Source organism: Notolepis coatsorum (genome assembly GCF_963971535.1).
Source record: "Notolepis coatsorum genome assembly, chromosome: 2".
Lineage (NCBI taxonomy): Eukaryota > Metazoa > Chordata > Actinopteri > Aulopiformes > Paralepididae > Notolepis > Notolepis coatsorum.
In genome coordinates this window covers 227245806-227266132 of record NC_140166.1, presented here as the reverse complement: position 1 = coordinate 227266132, position 20327 = coordinate 227245806, and the positions used below count along the sequence as shown (strand labels likewise).

The window sequence follows — 20327 nt, the reverse complement described above, 5'->3', positions numbered from 1 at the left end:
AAAGTAACATACCTAATGTCCAAAATATATATATATATATTTTTTTTAACTGAATATCAATTGGATTAGGAGTAACCAAATAAAGCATTCAATGCAACCAATTGTCTATAGACTAGAATTGTTATCTTAAACTGAATATCAATTGGATTACCAGCCCTGACTGTTACTCTCTATTTTAACCTCTTCTGGATGAGGCCCTAAACTTAACCCTTAGACTAGATTAGAATGACTTTACTTTGTTTCTCGCATGCGCAGTAGTGCACCGCACTCCCCCCAGGGTGCTCCGATCTAAACACGGCAGCGGGAATACACATACGTTATGTCTCAAGGCTAGTCCGGCATGTCTCAACAAATGCGCATGTTTAGGGCGGCTAAGTGGCGCAGTGGGCAAGGCGCTCGCCACTAATGCCGGAGATGCTGGGTTCGAGCCCAGCTCTCGGCATTGCTACCAGCTTGGCTGGTCGTTCATACTAACACAATTGGCAGTGTTAGGGGTGGGAAGCTGGTGGGTGGGGATCGGACGTTGTGGACAGCGACTCCTACAGGTCGGTTGGTGCGCCTGCGCAGCAGAATCAGGAAGTGACGGGGGCAGCGTGAGCATCCCACGTGCTACTCCTCGCCACTGAGAGATCGCACTGTGCAGGTGAAAAGATGCGACGGCTGCCTCCTCGTGTACCGGGAGGGGACACGTGATGCAAGGCTTCGTCCACATTGCAGCCGATCAGTGGGAGGCATGGCCTAACAACGTTCAAGACAGGAGAGGGTAGAATTGGATAAACACGAAATTGGGATGGGAGAAAAATAGAAAAATGGGAGAAAAAGTAGATATTATGTGCAGATGTTTGGTGTATTAATTAATGATTGTGTGCCATTATTACTATCAAATGTAACGATTGTGAAATATTACTGTAATGAGTCGGTATGTGTATGAACCAAGCATCCTTGACTCCAGGGACAACGATGGAAATAAGTCCTGGACTTTTCGTTTCTATCCCTGACAAAGCAAATACTCATGTGATCTGTATAATGTTTATTGTCTAAATAAAACTACCTACCTACCTACTCCTATGTATGGGGCTGCGGCTCTGCAGATATACCCTACTCCCCAATACGCGCATGCGCACTCTCCACACACACAGTGCTACTAATAGCTTCTCCAAGCTACCAGAAGGCTCGACATCTGTATAGAGTTCAACACTTAACCAACAGTAAACTCCATAAGGGGTCTTTTTATTTCTTTTACATTTGGACGAAGACCGCGGCTAGTTTCGTAGAGATGTTTTGACGTAAGTAAACAAAATGTACAACAACTGTTGTTAGCTAAAAAAGCTACAACTAGCCAGCTGGAGGAGGATAGCTGTAAGTAACAGACTGCTAAGCAATCTTAGTTATAATAAAGTCATGTTATTATGTGGCATAAATCCCACTCTAGTGTTTACTGTTAGAGAGAGAGAGCCAAAAGATGTCTTGAATACTTGACTTGAGTAACATTTGATTAGACGTGTTGATTATCTTGTTGTTGTCACTGACTGCTTGCTAAGCTGCTGTATCCTGCCGGTTAGTATTCTCACTTCACACCCTGTTGCTCCTCTGCTCGCTTGGTGCTGATTTGACAACGCCCTGAGCCAGACCCGGCCATCCCCCCATCCCTGTCTCATGTCTCTCTCTTTCTGTCTCCCCCCTCTCTCTCTCAATCTCTCCATCTCTCCTCTCTTTCTGTCACCCTCTCTCTTTCTCTCTCCATCTCTCCTCTCTCTTTCTGTCCCCCTCTTTCTCTCTCCTCTCTCTTTCTGTCACCCTCTCTCTCTCCTCTCTCTTTCTGCCCCCTCTCTCTTTATCTCTCCATCTCTCCTCTCTTTCTCTCTACATCTCTCTCTCGCTCTTTCTCTCTCTCTCTCTCTCTCTTCTCCTTCTCTCCTATCTCTCTCTCTCTCTCTCTCTCTCTCTCTCTCTCTCTCTCTCTCTCTCTCTCTCTCTCTCTTATATATATCATCAATGCCATTTGAATCGATTGAACAGGGGGGGAAAACATTGCACATTGAACGCCAGAACATACTTTAATAAGAGGTTGCTGCTATTGATCCTGTGTGCCACAACAAACCGACAACCCTGGAAACCTGTTTGGATGGTGTTTAGTGCAGTTAGATTCACATCAGTACCGTTAGATTCTAACCAGGGTTGTGCTCTTAAGTTAGTGGGGATTCTATCTCATATCACTGGACTCTTATCACTGGACTATCTTGTGTTTTGTACTTTTTTAATATTATATTGTATTTGTATTTATATTTTATAGTGTATAGATACTGTATAGGACTGTGAAGCTATGTATCCCCCACCCTGATCATCTTATCTTCTCTGCACGCAGGCCTCAGTGTTTGCAGGGAGGGACTTGTGAATCAAGTCAGAGAGGCTAAACACAGCAGGAGAGGAGGAAGTTCGGGAGTTCCATCTTTTGGAGGGAGCATCTTGGTTGTGCTGCAGCAGCCTCTCCAGGGTCTAAATGGGGAACAGTGCGTTGAAGTCCCACCTGGAGACGTCCCAGAAGACTGGGGTCTTCCAGCTCACTGGCAAGGGACTGCTTGAGGTAAGAGATTTGGCTCATGTAACATACTCTCCCATAACCCAAACACAGATACAGTGATTATGGTTGCAGAATTTCTGGAATTTCCATGGGAATTAATGGGAATAAAATGGAAATATAGGGGTTATTTGCACAGGCTGTACATGTCATATGCATATAGAAACGGAAACCTTTTATCATACGCATATATAATTGCAAACCCTTCTAATAGAAATTAAATATATATATATATCTCCCCGGCCAGAACACCTCACTTTCCATATCAACCCCCCCCCCCCCCCCCCCCCTCTCTCACGAACCTAAAATACTGGACCCACCCACTCATTCTTGTGTATATAATGTGTTCAACTTTGTGTATCTGGAGCTCTCTGAGGATACAGCCGGCCAGTTTCCACTTTGATTTTACACCATAACTCTTGATTTACCTGTTTGCGTATGTTGTGGAATATTTTAAATGACCCAAACAGTGAAACTGTTAGAAATTCAGATGAGTCAATTGTATAAAAAAAATAACATAGTTTATTTATCTGTTTCCATGGCCATAGAAAGAATAATGATCAGTTTACAATCAGAGAGACATGTGTACTGTACACACAAATGTCTGATCATAAAGTGACAACGAGCTTTGGTCGGACTTACAATAAATACATAGTTTGACATGACGTACATAAGATGCCAACTTAATAACAAATCTGACAAGAAAGGTAAACAAAAATGCCTTTGTGAGAAAATGAAAACAAAAGATGGGTCTAGGGCAGGCCTCTAGGGCTTTGTTGTGTCTTCACACAAGAACTGGAGAACAGGCCAAATGTCATATCTCCTAAACCTTGGCCGTTGTTATAAGAACACTGTTAAGACTGTCTCCCTATTGTCTTGAGCTGTTATACTAGTTGTCGTTGACCATATTAACTAGTCAAGGCTGTACAGCGAGAATATGTATTTAACACAGAGCTTATGACTATATTTGACTAATTACATTAATTGATCCGGTTATATTCCTCCACAGTATCTAAGACTCTGTCATACGTATTGTTTTTCTTTAATATTTGAAGTCAGTAAATTACTTAAAACGCAGAATGATAAGTCAACAGTTATGTTGGTCCACTTCTATGACTGCACCATGTGGCTGAATTTCTACCGTTATTTTGAGTAAGGGGGAAGAAAGGAATTTTTCCACAAAGGTCAAGAGTACCGAAATGTAAAGGTTTATTTTGATACCGGGACAATAATCTAAATGTTCACACAGAGCAGACTGATACAGTTTCTATCTGAGTAAAAAAAAAAAAAAAAGGAAATTCCTTAACCCATTCTGCTCCAACGAGTTAACTCGTGTTAGCCCGCCAATCGTTGAGCGCCATTTATCGTTATTCGTTATTTATTTTACTCGCTATTGCCATTCATAATCCATCGAGGCACCTTGTGCATGCTGTTCTGAATGTGTCTGAGCTTGCAGACGGTCAATACCGCCGCCTAACGCCTTGCGGCCACTATTGCACTCCATTTGAAACGATATAGTTTGTTTTCTCGGCCGAGCTGCAGCGTGCGGGCGGGGTCTAAATACTCCGGCAAGACAGGCGGTCACCACGGATGCCTCGACGAGTTCATCCGCCCGCCCGTCCGTTCATGTGCAATGCTGGATAATGTGGGACAGACTACCGCAACCAGTATTTGGAATGGCGATCAGATAATTGGATAATTCTTTTTGCATTACATCAGAGACAAGGTAAGGACAGTATATCCAATCTTGCGTTGATCCGTTATTTTTTTCTCCCGCGATCGAAGCTGTCTGTGTGGAATGTGTGTGTGCTGTGTCCCGTTGGTCACATCACGGCACGGATGGGCGCCCCGTTCCAAACCCCCTTTCATGTGTGCATGAGGAAACATAATAACGATAATCTAGCATTGATTTCAGGATGATTCTATAATCAGGCGAAAAATGGCAACGTGATAAGTGGATTTAACTAAAGGGCTGTTTTCGCGTCTTTTCCTGGGATTACTCAGAATCACTCAAACTATACTCATGTTCACCACGGTATAAAGCAGAAATGTACAGATGAAAAAATAATCAGTTTTTTGCATGTTGACCAGAAGAAACTCACTGACAATCGACAATGTTATTAGATCCATAACTATAATATTTAATATAGTTTTAGCACTCGCAAACACAGCATTTTCTCCATTGAACAAAGCGCTGGCTTAAACGGCCTAACGCCCATAGCGACCTCTGGCGTCCATTGTGTTAAGGCACTATCATTGGTTTGACATAAGTAAATAATAAATTCCTCAACCATTTCTTAAACTTTTCTCAAGTTGGACCTATAATACCTTTCAAAATAGTTGAGGAAACAGTGTCTGCAGTTCGCTGGAGGTCTGCTCTCCTCCCAGTGACGTCACCCGGAGGAGTCTCTCAGAGTGCCGATGTGGCTGAGCTCTCCAGACACCGAGTTACATGTAAGATAAGATAAGATATTCCTTTATTGATCCCATTGGGGAAATTCAGGCATCATAGCAGCATGGGGGATGGGATACAGGGTGGGGCATGCATAGCTTCACAGTACAAATACAATATAGTAGGGATGTTTGATATTGGCTTTTTTTACCTATACCGATATTGTCCAACTCTTAATTTCCGATACCGATATCAACCGATACCGATATATGCAGGGTTCCCCCCCCCCCCCCAAAACAGAATAATTTCAGGTAATTAACATTACATATCTCTTGTCGTGGAATTAACACAACACTATGCATACTTTTGACACAAAAAAATCTGAATTTGTTCTTACTTGCTTGCCTGGGTAAATAAGGTTAAATAAATGTAAAAAAAAAAAAAAATTTGAAAACCGATACCGATAATTTCCAATATCACATTTTAATGCCAATATCGGACATCCCTACAATATAGTAATATAAAAGTACAAACACAAGATAGTCCAGTGGTGAGAGTCCAGTGATATGCGTCTCTAGTGCAAAGAATCAAGATAGTCGGTACGGTGATGTGAGTCTCTAGTTCTCAAGTCCCGAGTTGTGACAGTGATGGCTCTGGCAGCAGAACCGCCCGAACCCTTTGTTGTAGAGCCTGATGGCTGCCGCCTGCCGGTATAAAGGACCGGCCCAGGCGGTTTGTGGTGTGTCGGCGGGGATGAGTCTTAGGCTGAACGTGCTCTTCATTCTGGCTAGCTCCTTGTAGATGGTGTGAGAGGGGTTCTCCAGGATGGCTTCTAGCTTTTTCCTCATCCTCCTCTCAGCCACCACCTCTAGGTTATCCAGCTCACCACCCACTATTGAGCTAGCCTTCTTCACCAGCTTGTTCAGCTTGCTGGAGTCCCTCGAAAGAGGACGCTGGCTAAAAAAAGAGGACGCTGGCTACAACCGACTGGTAGAACGATGTCCGGTTCTCGCACGTCCGCCTCACAGCAGAACCATTGTTGTTTGTGTTCCAGTTCCCAGAGGAGCTCCAGAGGCTGACGGGGAACCTGAGGACAGTGGATCTGTCAGGCAACAAGATGGAAGTCCTCCCTCCCTCCATAGGGAACTTCCTGCTGATGAAGAGTCTGACACTCAACTCCAATAAACTCAGTAAGTCAGGTTTATATAAACGAGCCTTGTGATCAATTTTTTTTTTCCCTCCGTCGGGATATTTGTATTTTCCTAGATAATACAGCTGCACACATCAAGTACGATTCTCTTGTTTGTTTTCATCTGGCTAACTCCTGTTCCCTCCTGCTCTTGCTGATACCCCTGTGGCTGTGCATGTGTTTGTTTGTTTATTTGCTTATGTCTATGATTCTTAACTTTTGTTATGTATGTATGTATGTATATATAATATATATATATATGTATATTTATACTCCTGTTGGGGCCTCTTGGACCAGATCGACATTGTAAATAAGAAACCTGTTCTTAATGTTTTATCTGGCTAAATAAAGGTTAAATAAGTAAATGAATAACTCTGCTCACGTGGATCCCAGTGGCCACGGCCCCCACCCCTCTCTCTACTGCAGCTCATTGTCGTCTCCTCTTCCTCTCCTAGCTGGCCACAATGAGAGCACTCCTCTTGGCCAAAGCTCATTTAACCTACATAGTTTTCACTATTAAACCTATTTGATATAATTGATGAGTCCGGATCCACCACATAATCATGCTTTCCTAAATCCAGATTTTTCTCCTTACCTGAAATGATTCTCTGTCACCAGCTGTAGCCAGTATAAAGATGTGTGAGAGACCGACTCTCCGTCTCTTTGATGAGAGACCAAAAGTTCCCTTTCACTCTCCTTGATGTAAATCTGAGTTCATATGACCCTAGTGCAGCGGTTCTCAAACTACGGGTCTTGACCCAAAGTGGGGTCGTGACTCGTGGGTAGGTGACAGTGCATTGGCAAAAAAGGCAGCTGTGTGTATTTGCCATGTCTCACCCCTTCATCAACGGAGGCCGACACACCGTATTCCAATACACACCTCATTACATCCTGCGCATGTATAATTGCGGGAGGGCGGTCTGGTCTTTTGTGTGTAACCTGGACTCGCAATGGATAGGTTTGTTGTCACAAGTGGTGCTGGTTGGCCGCAATGAAATGGGCTACGCATTACAGAAGTTATATATTCATTCATTACAACAGTATGTTCTCTATTTACGCATTACAGCAGTTATATGTTCTCTATTTACGCATTACAGTAGTTATATATTTACTAGTGCTGTCAATAGATAATTTTTTTTACTAATTAATCTCACAATCTTCTGTAATTAATCTAGATTAAAAATAGCATTTTTCTATTTAAGACCGAAGCTTGTAACAGATATTTACTTGAGTAAAATCATGGAATTAATGTAAAATCAACACAAAGAAAGTATATTTAGATTCAAATACTATTTGAATAGCTTTCTTTGAATACAGTTTCTCTCCTGTGAAATACAAATGTTCAACAAAACCATCAACATTGACTCAGCTAGACCAGTTATATATTTATGCATTACGGCAGTTATATATTCATTCATTACAGCAGTTATATATTCATGCATTACAGCAGTTATATATTCATGCATTACAGCAGTTATATATTCATTCATTACAGCAGTTATATATTCATTCATTACAGCAGTTATATATTCATTCATTACAGCATTTATATATTCATGCATTACAGCAGTTATATATTTATGCATTAAAGCAGTTATATATTCATGCATTACAGCAGTTATATATTTTTGCATTACAGCAGTTATATATTACGCATTACAGCAGTTATATATTCATTCATTACAGCAGTTATATATTCATGCATTACAGCAGTTATATATTTATTAGGGATGTCCGATATTATCGGCCGACCAATATTATCGGCCGATATCGGCAGTAAAATGTGATATCGGAAAATATCGGTATCGGTTTAAAAAAAGAAAAAAACAATAACAATATTTGTTATATATATATCCAGTGAAATTATTAGTTACCTGAAATTATTCAGTTTTTTTGGGGGGGGAAACCCTGCATATATCGGTATCGGTTGATATCGGTTGATATCGGTATCGGAAATTAAGAGTTGGACAATATCGGAATATCGGTATCGGTAAAAAAGCCAATATCGAGCATCCCTAATATTTATGCATTACAGCAGTTATATATTACACATTACAGCAGTTATATATTCATTCATTACAGCAGTTATATATTCATTCATTACAGCAGTTATATATTCATTCATTACAGCATTTATATATTCATTCATTACAGCAGTTATATATTCATTCATTACAGCAGTTATATATTTATGCATACAGCAGTTATATATTCATTCATTACAGCAGTTATATATTCATTCATTACAGCAGTTATATATTCATGCATTACAGCAGTTATATATTCATTCATTACAGCAGTTATATATTTATGCATTACAGCAGTTATATATTCATTCATTACAGCAGTTATATGTTCATTCATTACAGCAGTTATATATTCATTCATTACAGCAGTTATATATTTATGCATTACAGCAGTTATATATTCATGCATTACAGCAGTTATATGTTCTCTATTTACGCATTACAGCAGTTATATATATTATTTACGCATTACAGCAGTTACATGTTATCTATTTGCTCATTCACAGCCAGCATCCCCAGTGAGATCTGCAAGCTGAAGAAGCTGGAGACCCTGAGTCTGAACGGTAACCTGCTCCAGCAGCTGCCCTCCACGCTGGGCCAGCTCAAAGCCCTGCGGACCCTCAACCTGTCGGGGAACCGCTTCCGAGAGTTCCCCCCTGGCCTGGGCACCCTCAGACACCTGGACCTCCTGGACCTCTCCAGGAACCGCATCCAGGCCGTCCCGGGACACGTGTTGGAGCTGCAGACCATCGAGATCAACCTGAACCAGAACCAGGTGTCCTGCACATTAAGATTTGTAGATATGGTGTACATAAAAACCTTGGAAATAATTTTTCGTGCTAAGAGTAAAAAGCCTACCAGTTTGTATTCAATGTCTCTTTCAACCAAGAGAAGGAAAGTATAGTTTAAGAGGGTTGTGTATTCTTAAAACATGTAAAAAGGTAAGAACTAATGTAAAAGCTAGATGTGTTTAAATTTTGGGAGTTAAATGATGGAATAGCCTTAGTGACGGGTTGAAGTTGTGTACTTCTCAGGGGAGATTTTAAAAAGCCTTAACACTTTGAGTGCCAACGACGAGAAACTCGTTGTTCGCCGCCATGCGTTGAGTGCCAACGACGAGAAATCTCGTTATTTAATCGTTATTGCTTTTATTAGCGATATCCATTCATTTCTCATCAATCCAGCCTCACGTTATCATTGGGACTGTCTATGAGCTCGAACAGGACAAATACTGCCCCCAATATCTCCCAGATGGTAATGCACCCATTGGATTGGACTCAATGGAAATGCATGGGGGGGAAAAAACCCGGAATCCACATTTGACTTCTCAGGCATGTAACCCGAGACGATTGCATTCATTGTGGACCCTCAGAGCAGCGTTGAATATGTGTTTCGAGGTTGGATCGTTGGATCAATAAACGCGATCGATATTTGGAATGACGATCAGGTAGTGGAATAATCTTTTTGCAGAACATCTGATGTGAGGTAAGGAATCTATTTTACCAGTCTTGGGGTAATCGGATGTTTTTTTCACATATTCCACAACGTGTCCCCTATGTGTGTGTATATGACGTTAGCGCTGACCAGGTCATAGATAATCGATTTTTCAGCCTGCTTCTCTAGCGTGCATAAGTAAACATATACTATCGATAATCTAGCGGTTATTTGAAAACAATTCATAAATCAGCCGGAAAATGACAACGTGTTGTGTGTATTCCAGTAAATGGCTATTTCCGCGGAATATATATTTATTTCTAGTAATTTTCAAAAACTTCCATTTTTCAAAACGGTATAAAAACGTAAATGTACCGATGAAAAAACAATCCGTTTCGTACATGTTGACTGCAAGCAAGTCATTGATAAGCGACGGGCGTATTAGACACATAGCCACAATATAGAATATAGAAATAGCTCTGCGAAAATCATGAAATGTCGGAAAATCAGTCTCAAAAGGCTGGCATTCAAGCGATAAATCGTGCGCTCCCTGCTGGCACTCAATGTGTTAAAGGATAAAATTATTGTATCCTTTAGTACAGTTTTGAGTAAAACATCAAACATTTGTTTTCTTTCTTTAAAAAAATTATATCTTGCAGCATATTTTAAGTTTTTCTTAAGGATAGGCCAAAATAGGCGGTCAGGTGGCGTAGCGGAGATTGCGTTCGTCACCAACACCGGAGACGCTGGATTCGCCTGTTCTAATCCAGCTCACAGCTCCGGCGTTGTCACCAGCTTGGCTGGCCGTTCACACTAATACAATTGGCTGTATTAGAGGGTGGGAAAGCTGGCGGGGTGGGTCCGGGTCGTTGTAAACAGAGACTCCTACAGTTCAGTCGGGGCGCCTGCTCAGCGCGGATAGGATCTAAGGGGGGTAGTGTGATCCTTCCACACGTTACACCCTCTCAGTGAGAGTCCGCGCTGCCAGGTGAAAAGAAGCGGTTGATTGGCTAGACGTGTGTCGGAGGAAGCACGTGATAGCCTCCACTCTCCCAGACCGACTGTGGGGGGTAAGTGCGCAGCGACCAGGAAGGGGATGGGGAATTGGCATAACGACTAACATTGGGATGGGAGAAAATCTGAGGAAAAGGGAGGGGGAAAAAGATCAAAAAAAAAAAAAAAAAGGATAGGCCAAAATAAGCATGTGCTTCAGCCTATTCCTTTTTTTCAGTCGTTGATTTTGTGTGTGAGCTTGCCTTGAATATACATGTACATTTGTGATTTTTTATTATCATAATAAGTCCACACGGGTGTGTTTTGATTTGTCTGTAAACGAGACCGAAAAATAAACTTCATTCAGGTGCACGTCCAGGTCTAGCGGTAGTCCCCGAGGTCTCGAAGGGGTTCCCAGGTCACCAGGAAAATTGGGAATATTTTGTATTTAATTCCATGAGAAGCTAGCTGTGGCAATTCCAGGTGTTTCCAACCGGTTTCTCCGCTTACCGGCCCCTGATGTGAGAGAGTGAGCGTCTGTCTCCTCGCCCCTGATGTGAGAGAGTGAGTGTCTGTCTCCTCGCCCCTGGTGTGAGAGAGTGAGTGTCTGTCTCCTCCCCCTGATGTGAGAGAGCGAGCGTCTGTCTCCTCGCCCCTGATGTGAGAGAGCGAGCGTCTGATGTCAGAGAGTGAGCGTCTGTCTCCTCCCCCTGATGTGAGAGAGCGAGCGTCTGTCTCCTCGCCCCTGATGTGAGAGAGTGAGCGTCTGTCTCCTCGCCCCTGATGTGAGAGAGTGAGTGTCTGTCTCTCCTCGCCCCTGATGTCAGAGAGTGAGCGTCTGTCTCCTCGCCCCTGATGTGAGAGAGTGAGTGTCTGTCTCCTCGCCCCTGATGTGAGAGAGTGAGCGTCTGTCTCCTCCCCTCTGATGTGAGAGAGTGAGCGTCTGTCCTGATGTGAGAGAGTGAGCGTCTGTCCTGAGGTGAGAGAGTGAGCGTCTGTCTGTCTCCTCGCCCCTGATGTGAGAGAGTGAGCGTCTGTCTCCTCGCCCCTGATGTGAGAGAGTGAGTGTCTGTCTCTCCTCGCCCCTGATGTCAGAGAGTGAGCGTCTGTCTCCTCCCCCTGATGTGAGAGAGTGAGCGTCTGTCTCCTCCCCTCTGATGTGAGAGAGTGAGCGTCTGTCTCCTCGCCCCTGATGTGAGAGAGTGAGTGTCTGTCTCCTCGCCCCTGATGTGAGAGAGTGAGCGTCTGTCTCCTCCCCTCTGATGTGAGAGAGTGAGCGTCTGTCCTGATGTGAGAGAGTGAGCGTCTGTCCTGAGGTGAGAGAGTGAGCGTCTGTCTGTCTCCTCGCCCCTGATGTGAGAGAGTGAGCGTCTGTCTCCTCGCCCCTGATGTGAGAGTGAGCGTCTGGAATGTACATACAGTACTCAAGCTAGGAATCAGTGTGTACATATACTACTCAAGCTAGGAATCAGTCTACATACACTACTCAAGCTAGGAATCAGTCTACATACACTACTCAAGCTAGGAATCAGTGTGTACATACACTACTCAAGCTAGGAATCAGTCTGTACATGCACTACTCAAGCTAGGAATCAGTCTGTACATGCACTACTCAAGCTATGAATCAGTGTGTACATACACATCTGAATGTAGCTTCATCTCCGTTGTCTCCAGATCTCGGTCCTCTCCGTGGAGGTGTTTTAACTCGTCTTGTCTCCAGATCTCGGTGCTCTCCGCGGAGGTGTTTTAACTCGTCTTGTCTCCGTTGTCTCCAGATCTCGGTGCTCTCTGCGGAGGTGTCAAAGTGCCCCAGGCTGAAGGTCTTGCGTCTGGAGGAGAACTGTCTGGAGCTGGCCTCCATCCCCGTCTCCATCCTCACAGAGTCCCAGGTGTCCCTGCTCTCCATCGAGGGAAACCTGTTCGAGGTGAGGGACGTGAGAGACCTGGAGGGCTACGATAAGGTGAGAGAATGGACCGGTGGATCTAAGGGGTATTATAAGGAGAGAGAATGGACAGGTGGATCTAAGGGGTATTATAAGGAGAGAGAATGGACAGGTGGTTTGATGAGTCCAGTTCCACCTCACTGTAGACTTGGGACTTCCTGGCAAACTATCAACGGGGGTGCTCGTTGCCAATTTGCACATTCAAAGATCCTTACATCTCAATGAGGGTAAAGGGTAGAGATGCTGCTAAGACTTCAGCCGTTTATTGAACAATTTGGTGGATAAAACACATTTATACAAATTGTTATTCAATGTAGAACTTTTGTAAAAAACACATCTGGAGGGGATCTCTACACCTGCTGTCGCTACCTCACCATTGAAGTCACTATGGCTCAAGATTCAGATTCAGATTCCTTTATTGTCACGTATTTCGGTACCTTCTAAGAGAGTGAAATTCAATCTGTTGTGGTTCCTCGACCATAGCAGCTTCCAATAATATAAATACAATACAATTAGCATAGAAAAATAGTAAAATAAGATAAAACATGATTAAAATAAAGATGACTATATAAAAAGTGTGCAGTGCAGTTAACGGGATGTATATATTATACTATATACAATTAAAATAACAAAATGGCTATGTACAAGAAGGCTATGTACAAGAGGTGGGCTCAGCAGTAATACTGGGATTTCTTCTTCCATTAGGAGGATGACCTAGTGAGAGTTGTGGCTCAGACAGTTCTGGTAATACCTGGTCATAATCCCCCCCTCTGTTCTCTCAACCTAATCTCAGGGTGAATATATTTAGCCCCGACGTCAATTATAGCCCCTGCCTAGCAACCCACGCTGCTGCAATTATACGTATTATTATTATACTATATTACTCATTACCTTTAATTCTTAAGCTTAGCATTGTATTTTATTCTTATTACCTTTTTATCATGTCTATTCTATTTAATCTATTCTATTTTATTATTTGTATCGCACATGGCCACCATCATTTCACTACATGTATGTGACAAATATAACTCTTGAATCTTGCAAGACCACCCAGAGACATTCTCGCTCGGAGAGACCGCTCGCTCTCAACCTGCCATGTGACGTTTTTGTTGACGTTTATGGATTATTTCTATCACGTGTTTTAGAAAATAGGGAGACTGTTTGGGTGGGATTTGTTTTGTCCTGTAAGAAGTGCGTCACTTTGATTTGATTTCTGACACGTTAATAATACACGTTTCCTGGTATTGTGATTTCAGTCCTCGCCGGGGATGTTCTCCGACATCGATACCCTTATCTCAACCTGGTATCAATACCAGTATCGTTGCGCTCCATCGTAGATCCATGTCTTTTCAAACCGTCCCACTTCCACAACAGTGGAACAATGGCCCGTCCTCTTCCGCCTCTGAATGGCCGCCTCTGTTCTTTCCTGTTTTGCAAGTGGCGTCTCTCGCGTCCCCACATCCACTTGACCTGGATGTCTCTCTAATCACTGTCTCTCTCTCTCCTCCCCTCCCTCTCCACAGTACATGGAGAGATTCACTGCCACCAAGAAGAAGTTCGCCTGAAAACAAGAAGCAGCAGCAGCAGCAACAACAACAACAACAAAAACACCATGTAGACCTAGAGCGCCCCCCGGAGCCCTGCTTCTGAACTACACTCAAGCTGCTCATGAACCCACGTGGCTCCTTAACAACAACAACAACAACAACAACAACAACAACAACAACAACAACAGCATATAACTACACTGGCTTAACGCGGCTACAGGCAACAGAGGGGGATAATTATTACTATAAAAACAGGATGGTACGGACGACGCTCGCTCGTCAAAGTTATGGGGTGAATGGATATATTTCAGAACGGCGTTATAGGTGGACGCCGGATGTGCTTTTGACTCGCTCTGTGCTCTCTCACCAGAACCAGAACCAGAGAGGGAGATCAAGGGAGATCATCAGCAGAAGAGCCACAGACTAATGTGTTTTTAATCTTTGAAAGGACGAGACGGACCCGGCTGGCAGCTGCTGGTCTGTGAGAGAGGAGGCCCAGCAGCCTGGTTCCCTCACGCTGTAGAGACTGTGATGGTCAATGCAGCAGAGATTCAGGGACAGACCGATCGCACTAACTTATGATATTCATAGAGAAAATAATGCACCCATCTTTGATACTATTCTGATTTCCTAATGAAATACTGGTGTCTGGTTTATATTCTTTTACAATACACTCGTGTCAAGTGGTTTGCTTAGTTGTTGCTTGCTATAAAGTCTGATGTGAATTTGGCATGTCGATATTGGCTTCAAACACCCCTGGTCAGAATTTGGCATGTCGATATTGGCTTCAAACACCCCTGATCAGAATTTGGCATGTCGATATTGGCTTCAAACACCCCTGATCAGAATTTGGCATGTCGATTATTAGTTTCAAACACCCCTGATCAGAATTTGGCATGTCAATATTAGCTTCAAACACGCCTGATCAGAATTTGGCATGTCGATATTGGCTTCAAACACACCTGATCAGAATTTGGCATGTCGATATTGGCTTCAAACACCCCTGATCAGAATTTGGCATGTCGATATTGGCTTCAAACACCCCTGATCAGAATTTGGCATGTCGATATTAGTTTCAAACACCCCTGATCAGAATTTGGCATGTCAATATTAGCTTCAAACACGCCTGATCAGAATTTGGCATGTCAATATTAGTTTCAAACACCCTTGATCAGAATTTGGCATGTCGATATTGGCTTCAAACACCCCTGATCAGAATTTGGCATGTCGATATTGGCTTCAAACACCCCTGATCAGAATTTGGCATGTCAATATTGGCTTCAAACACCCCTGATCAGAATTTGGCATGTCGATATTAGTTTCAAACACCCCTGATCAGAATTGGGCATGTCAATATTAGCTTCAAACACGCCTGATCAGAATTTGGCATGTCGATATTAGTTTCAAACACCCCTGATCAGAATTTGGCATGTCGATATTAGTTTCAAACACCCCTGATCAGAATTTGGCATGTCGATATTAGCTTCAAACACGCCTGATCATAATTTGGCATGTCGATATTAGTTTCAAACACCCCTGATCAGAATTTGGCATGTCGATATTGGCTTCACATCCCCCTGATCAGAATTTGTGTGAATGTACAGAGTATCCAGGTGATGGAGGTGTCTCTCTAGGCAATACAAACGATATATTATGCAGAAAGAAAGGTTTTGATTATTTTGATATTGAATTTCCCTGTGGATTGAACACGGATAACCCTTGTACTTGTTTATGCATTGTCTCCATTGGCCATGTTCAGCCTGGCTGGAGCTAGCCATGGTCTAGCATGGTATGGTATGGTTGGGTGTCCATTGCGTTTCCAGTTACTAGGCAACCTTTCAAAATCCACACCACCAACTGTGGTACACAAGCTAAACCATGATGATGTAACAGTCTCAGCCAGGGTCCAGCCAGGTTCTAAAGACAATGGAGACGCTCACTGTGTGCCAGACAGGCCACAGCACTGCTGAACGCTGGCTAGTGGAGACAAGGCCACAGCACTGCTGAACACTGGCTAGTGGAGACAGGGCCACAGCACTGCTGAACACTGGCTAGTGGAGACAAGGTCACAGCACTGCTGAACACTGGCTAGTGGAGACAAGGCCACAGCACTGCTGAACGCTGGCTAGTGGAGACAAGGCCACAGCACTGCTGAACGCTGGCTAGTGGAGACAAGGCCACAGCACTGCTGAACGCTGGCTAGTGGAGACAAGGCCACAGCACTGCTGAACGCTGGCTAGTGGAGACAAGGCCACAGCACTGCTGAACGCTGGCTAGTGGAGACAAGGCCACAGCACTGCTGAACACTGGCTAGTGGAGACAAGGCCACAGCACTGCTGAACACTGGCTAGTGGAGACAAGGCCACAGCACTGCTGAACACTGGCTAGTGGAGACAAGGCCACAGCACTGCTGAACACTGGCTAGTGGAGACAAGGCCACAGCACTGCTGAACACTGGCTAGTGGAGACGAGGCAGCAGTCTCCAAAATAATGAAGGAGCGCACAGCTGAATAATATAAGAATGATCTTTACAGAAAGCGTCTACCAACACTACAGGGAAATGGCGCTTCCAGCTTGACATTCATACGCAAACCTTGTGGAGCATTGCTATTGTCGCTATCATTACTCTAAATGTATGATTAGACCCTTTTTTTTTTTTGTTTTTTTTATAACTTTGGGTCATTTTTATGCTTATGATAATCTCAGAGATATTTAGGGAACAAAAAGTGAAATGCCACCCGTTATAAATACTCTCATAATACATTCCTGTGCCCTACAACAGTTACTTGGTATTGAGTACACGAATGGCTCTCTCCTAAAGCCAGGAATTTGAGAACAAGCTGTTGCAGGGTTCTGGCAGGGTCTTAAATATATTCTTAAATATTTTAATAGGTCTTAAAAATGTATTGCATTAGGAGGTTTCTTCTATGTTGCGATAACTTCTCTGTATCTCGTTTAAATGCGTCTGGGGGGGAAATGTCCAGGCTGCAAGGTAAGCAGCATGGTAATAGTCTTATCGGTTCCTCCTCAACAATTCATATGGAATAACCTTTTTATTAATTTTTTTATCAAATTTATTTTTTTCTTCTTTTTTTCTTTTCTTTTTTTATAAACAAACTATATACAATAATAATAATATTAACAATAACAATATCAAATAACAACAATAACAGTACAGTAATGACAATAATAGAATGATAAATGGAGTAAAAAAAAAAATTAAAAAAAAATATATATCAAATAAAAATAAAAAACAACACAAACCCTACAAAAGTCATTAGACATTCATGTGAGCTTCTCAGGCTCTTTCCACCTCATGGCTATTAGTTTCTTGGCAGCAGTAACGCCCGCCAGAACAATTCTATTTTGTTGTATGGATGCTGGTAGGGTTGTTACTGTATGTTGTTCAGCAGGAATCACTTCTTTCATAGTAATTCTCCTTCATACCTTTCTCTCCCAGTATGGCTGTGAAATGGGTATTCAATTCTATATTCAAAGTGGTCTTAAAAAGGTCTTAAATATAACTTTGTGGCGCATGCAGGAACCCTGGGTTAAATCTGTATCTGAAATCCGGGGGGCTGTTTCGACGGGCAGGGATTTTGTGGAGTCGTTAAAAATGGTGAGTTTCTCACCCGAACAAGGTTTATATTTGATTAACGCTGACCGGTACCGTCGGACTTAAGGATTTAAAGTTCATAAACTCATCTATGGAGCATTCGGGTGACATCGCAGATCCGAGGGCTCTCTCTCTCTCTCTCTCTCTCTCTCTCTCTCTCTCTCTCTCTGAATTCTAGCTTTAGGAGAGCGAGAAATTGACTGAACTGTCCTGGGGCACAGAGATAACGTTAATTATTTTTAACTTTAACACACACCCAGTTGCATGGATCGGCTCACGTCAGTCCAGTACTGTATGGTTTCATGATTGTACCAGGACCCACCTGGAGCATGTTTTCAGTACCATGTTAAACCTGCCATGCATCACTTCTCTGTCATTTTCAATTAAATTGCTTGGTCATGTGTATATTCATAGTTTATATATTATCACAATGTTAAATATTTTCATTATTTTATTCTAATCTCAGTTGTTCTTTCCAAAAAAACGAATTCACATCAGAGATTGTGGTTCTCGCTGCATTAGCGTTTCATTGATATTACATTTGTGAATGAATAATTGAATTGATATTTTTAATCTGTTGCTGAGTAACGGTGCACTTTCTATGAAAGGAGGAATCTGTATTGTCTGTCAATTAAACATGTACAGTAACGCAGCCAGTCGCCAAGTCTAATTATAACACACTCTAAGTTGTACTGTGTGTGATTTACATTTACATTTAGTCATTTAGCTGACGCTTTTATCCAAAGCGACTTACAAGTTCTGTAAGACAAGTCATCAGGAAGGGTACAACTCTATCAGATGAGTAACAATGTTCATCAAAGTGTTAAGTGTAGGTTAGTTTATTAGGACAAGTGCATGACAGTAAGGTTAGTTACTAGGGTTAGATTTTAATTTTTTTATTTCAAATAATTGTTGAAGAAGTGCGTCTTTAGTCGACGGCGAAAGATTCACGGCTGGGTTTACATTGGAACAAAGGATCTTATTTTTTACTCCGTCACAAACCTGACCCTTGGTATCCTTCATTTTCACTTCACGCAGGATTTTCTTTCAAATTCAAATGGGATTCACTAAATAACAATCACATGAACCGCATCCTGCACCAAGTCCAACAAGGTTAAGGTAAGGGGTGTCTGATCCAATGAGGTTAAGGTGGAGCATGAGGTCCAATGAGGTTAAGGTAAGGCGTCGGATCCAATGAGGTTAAGGTAAGGGGTGTCTGATCCGATGAGGTTAAGGTAAGGGGTGTCTGATCCGATGAGGTTAAGGTAAGGGGTGTCTGATCCGATGAGGTTAAGGTAAGGGGTGTCTGATCCAATGAGGTTAAGGTAAGGGGTGTCTGATCCAATGAGGTTAAGGTGGGCGTTTGGTGTGGTGAATTATGACTGTCAGGAAATCTTTCATGTTTATGTTTTTGCGGAATGCTGATATGATTGTTTGCAGTGGTGTGTATGTCTGTTGCGTGTTGATGAACTGGTGTTTGATGGCCTGGTGCAATGATCTGATCCTGTGTGAACTGGGATGAGGGTGTTGTGTTTCCTGGTGAAGTCAGTGGTGAGTAGATACAGTACGCATGTGATGGAACTGTAATGATCTGTATTCTATCTAGAATAAACCATTTGATAGATATTTTTTTTTTATCCACTTGTGTGGAAATTTGTCTGGCTTCACCATGGATGCAATCAACAAGACAACACAGCACAAACTTGAGGTACCTAACCAGTACCATGGTTAAAATTAAAAACTAAGAATTCATCAGAGCAATGGCATGTGGGATGAAAGACTTCTTAGATATGTTTGCAAAGGATCAGACGGTATTTGCTGAGCCTTGTCTCGATTCCCAGAGTACATATAACTCAGGCAATTGTCCTTGTGGTTTCCCTATAACTTTACTTTAATGATCTAGGAAGTCATGTAAAGCGCTTTGGATGAAAGCACTATATAAAATGCACCATTTAAATTCCCACTAAGTTTTTTTTTTTTATCCACTTTTTCTCCTATTTTCTGTATTTTTCCAATTTAGTCGTTATGCCAATTCCCCCCTCCCCTTCCTGGTCGTTGCGCGCATGTGCCCCCCACTGGTCGGTCTAGGGAGCCCTGAAGTCTATCAGATGCTTCCTCGTTCCTCCGATACATAGGAGACAGCCAGCAGCATCTTTTCACCTGCCAGCGCGGACTCTCATTGGTGAGGTGTAACACGTGGGAGGGCACACTACCTCACCCATCTCCCTTCCTCGCTGTGCAGGCGCCCTGACCGACCTGTAGGAGTCGCTGTTTACAACGACCAGATTACCACCCACCGGCTTCCCTCCCGCTGACTCTGCCAATTGTGCCAGTATGGCGACCGGCCAAGCCGGAGGCAACGCTGACAGACTGATTCGATACCAGTGTCTCTGCAGTGGTAGACAGACGCTTAGTCCGCTGTGCTACCCGGCCGCCTAAATTCCCAAGTGTGTAAGTATCTGGGGAGTGTGGTGGAGAGAGGGCTGAGATGGTGCTCAGTGCGTTGGGTCATGTTGCATGTGGTGCTGTTGCTGGTGGATACACTGAGTCTGCTGGGGGAGAGCGCCTCAGGGAACAATCTAGGAATGTCCTAACTGCCAGTCTACTC

At 42.9% G+C, this 20327-nt stretch overlaps 1 protein-coding gene across 1 annotated transcript; it reads left to right on the top strand.

Moving 5' to 3' along the window:
* Positions 1-1167: 1167 nt before the first annotated feature.
* Positions 1168-15074, top strand: lrrc57 (leucine rich repeat containing 57). Its single transcript, XM_084336981.1, has 6 exons — positions 1168-1286; positions 2366-2584; positions 6025-6160; positions 8693-8961; positions 12389-12574; positions 14080-15074. Exons 2-6 carry the CDS (start codon positions 2501-2503, stop codon positions 14119-14121), a joined length of 717 nt encoding a protein of 238 aa, XP_084193107.1. The 5' UTR covers positions 1168-1286; positions 2366-2500; the 3' UTR covers positions 14122-15074.
* Positions 15075-20327: the final 5253 nt, after the last annotated feature.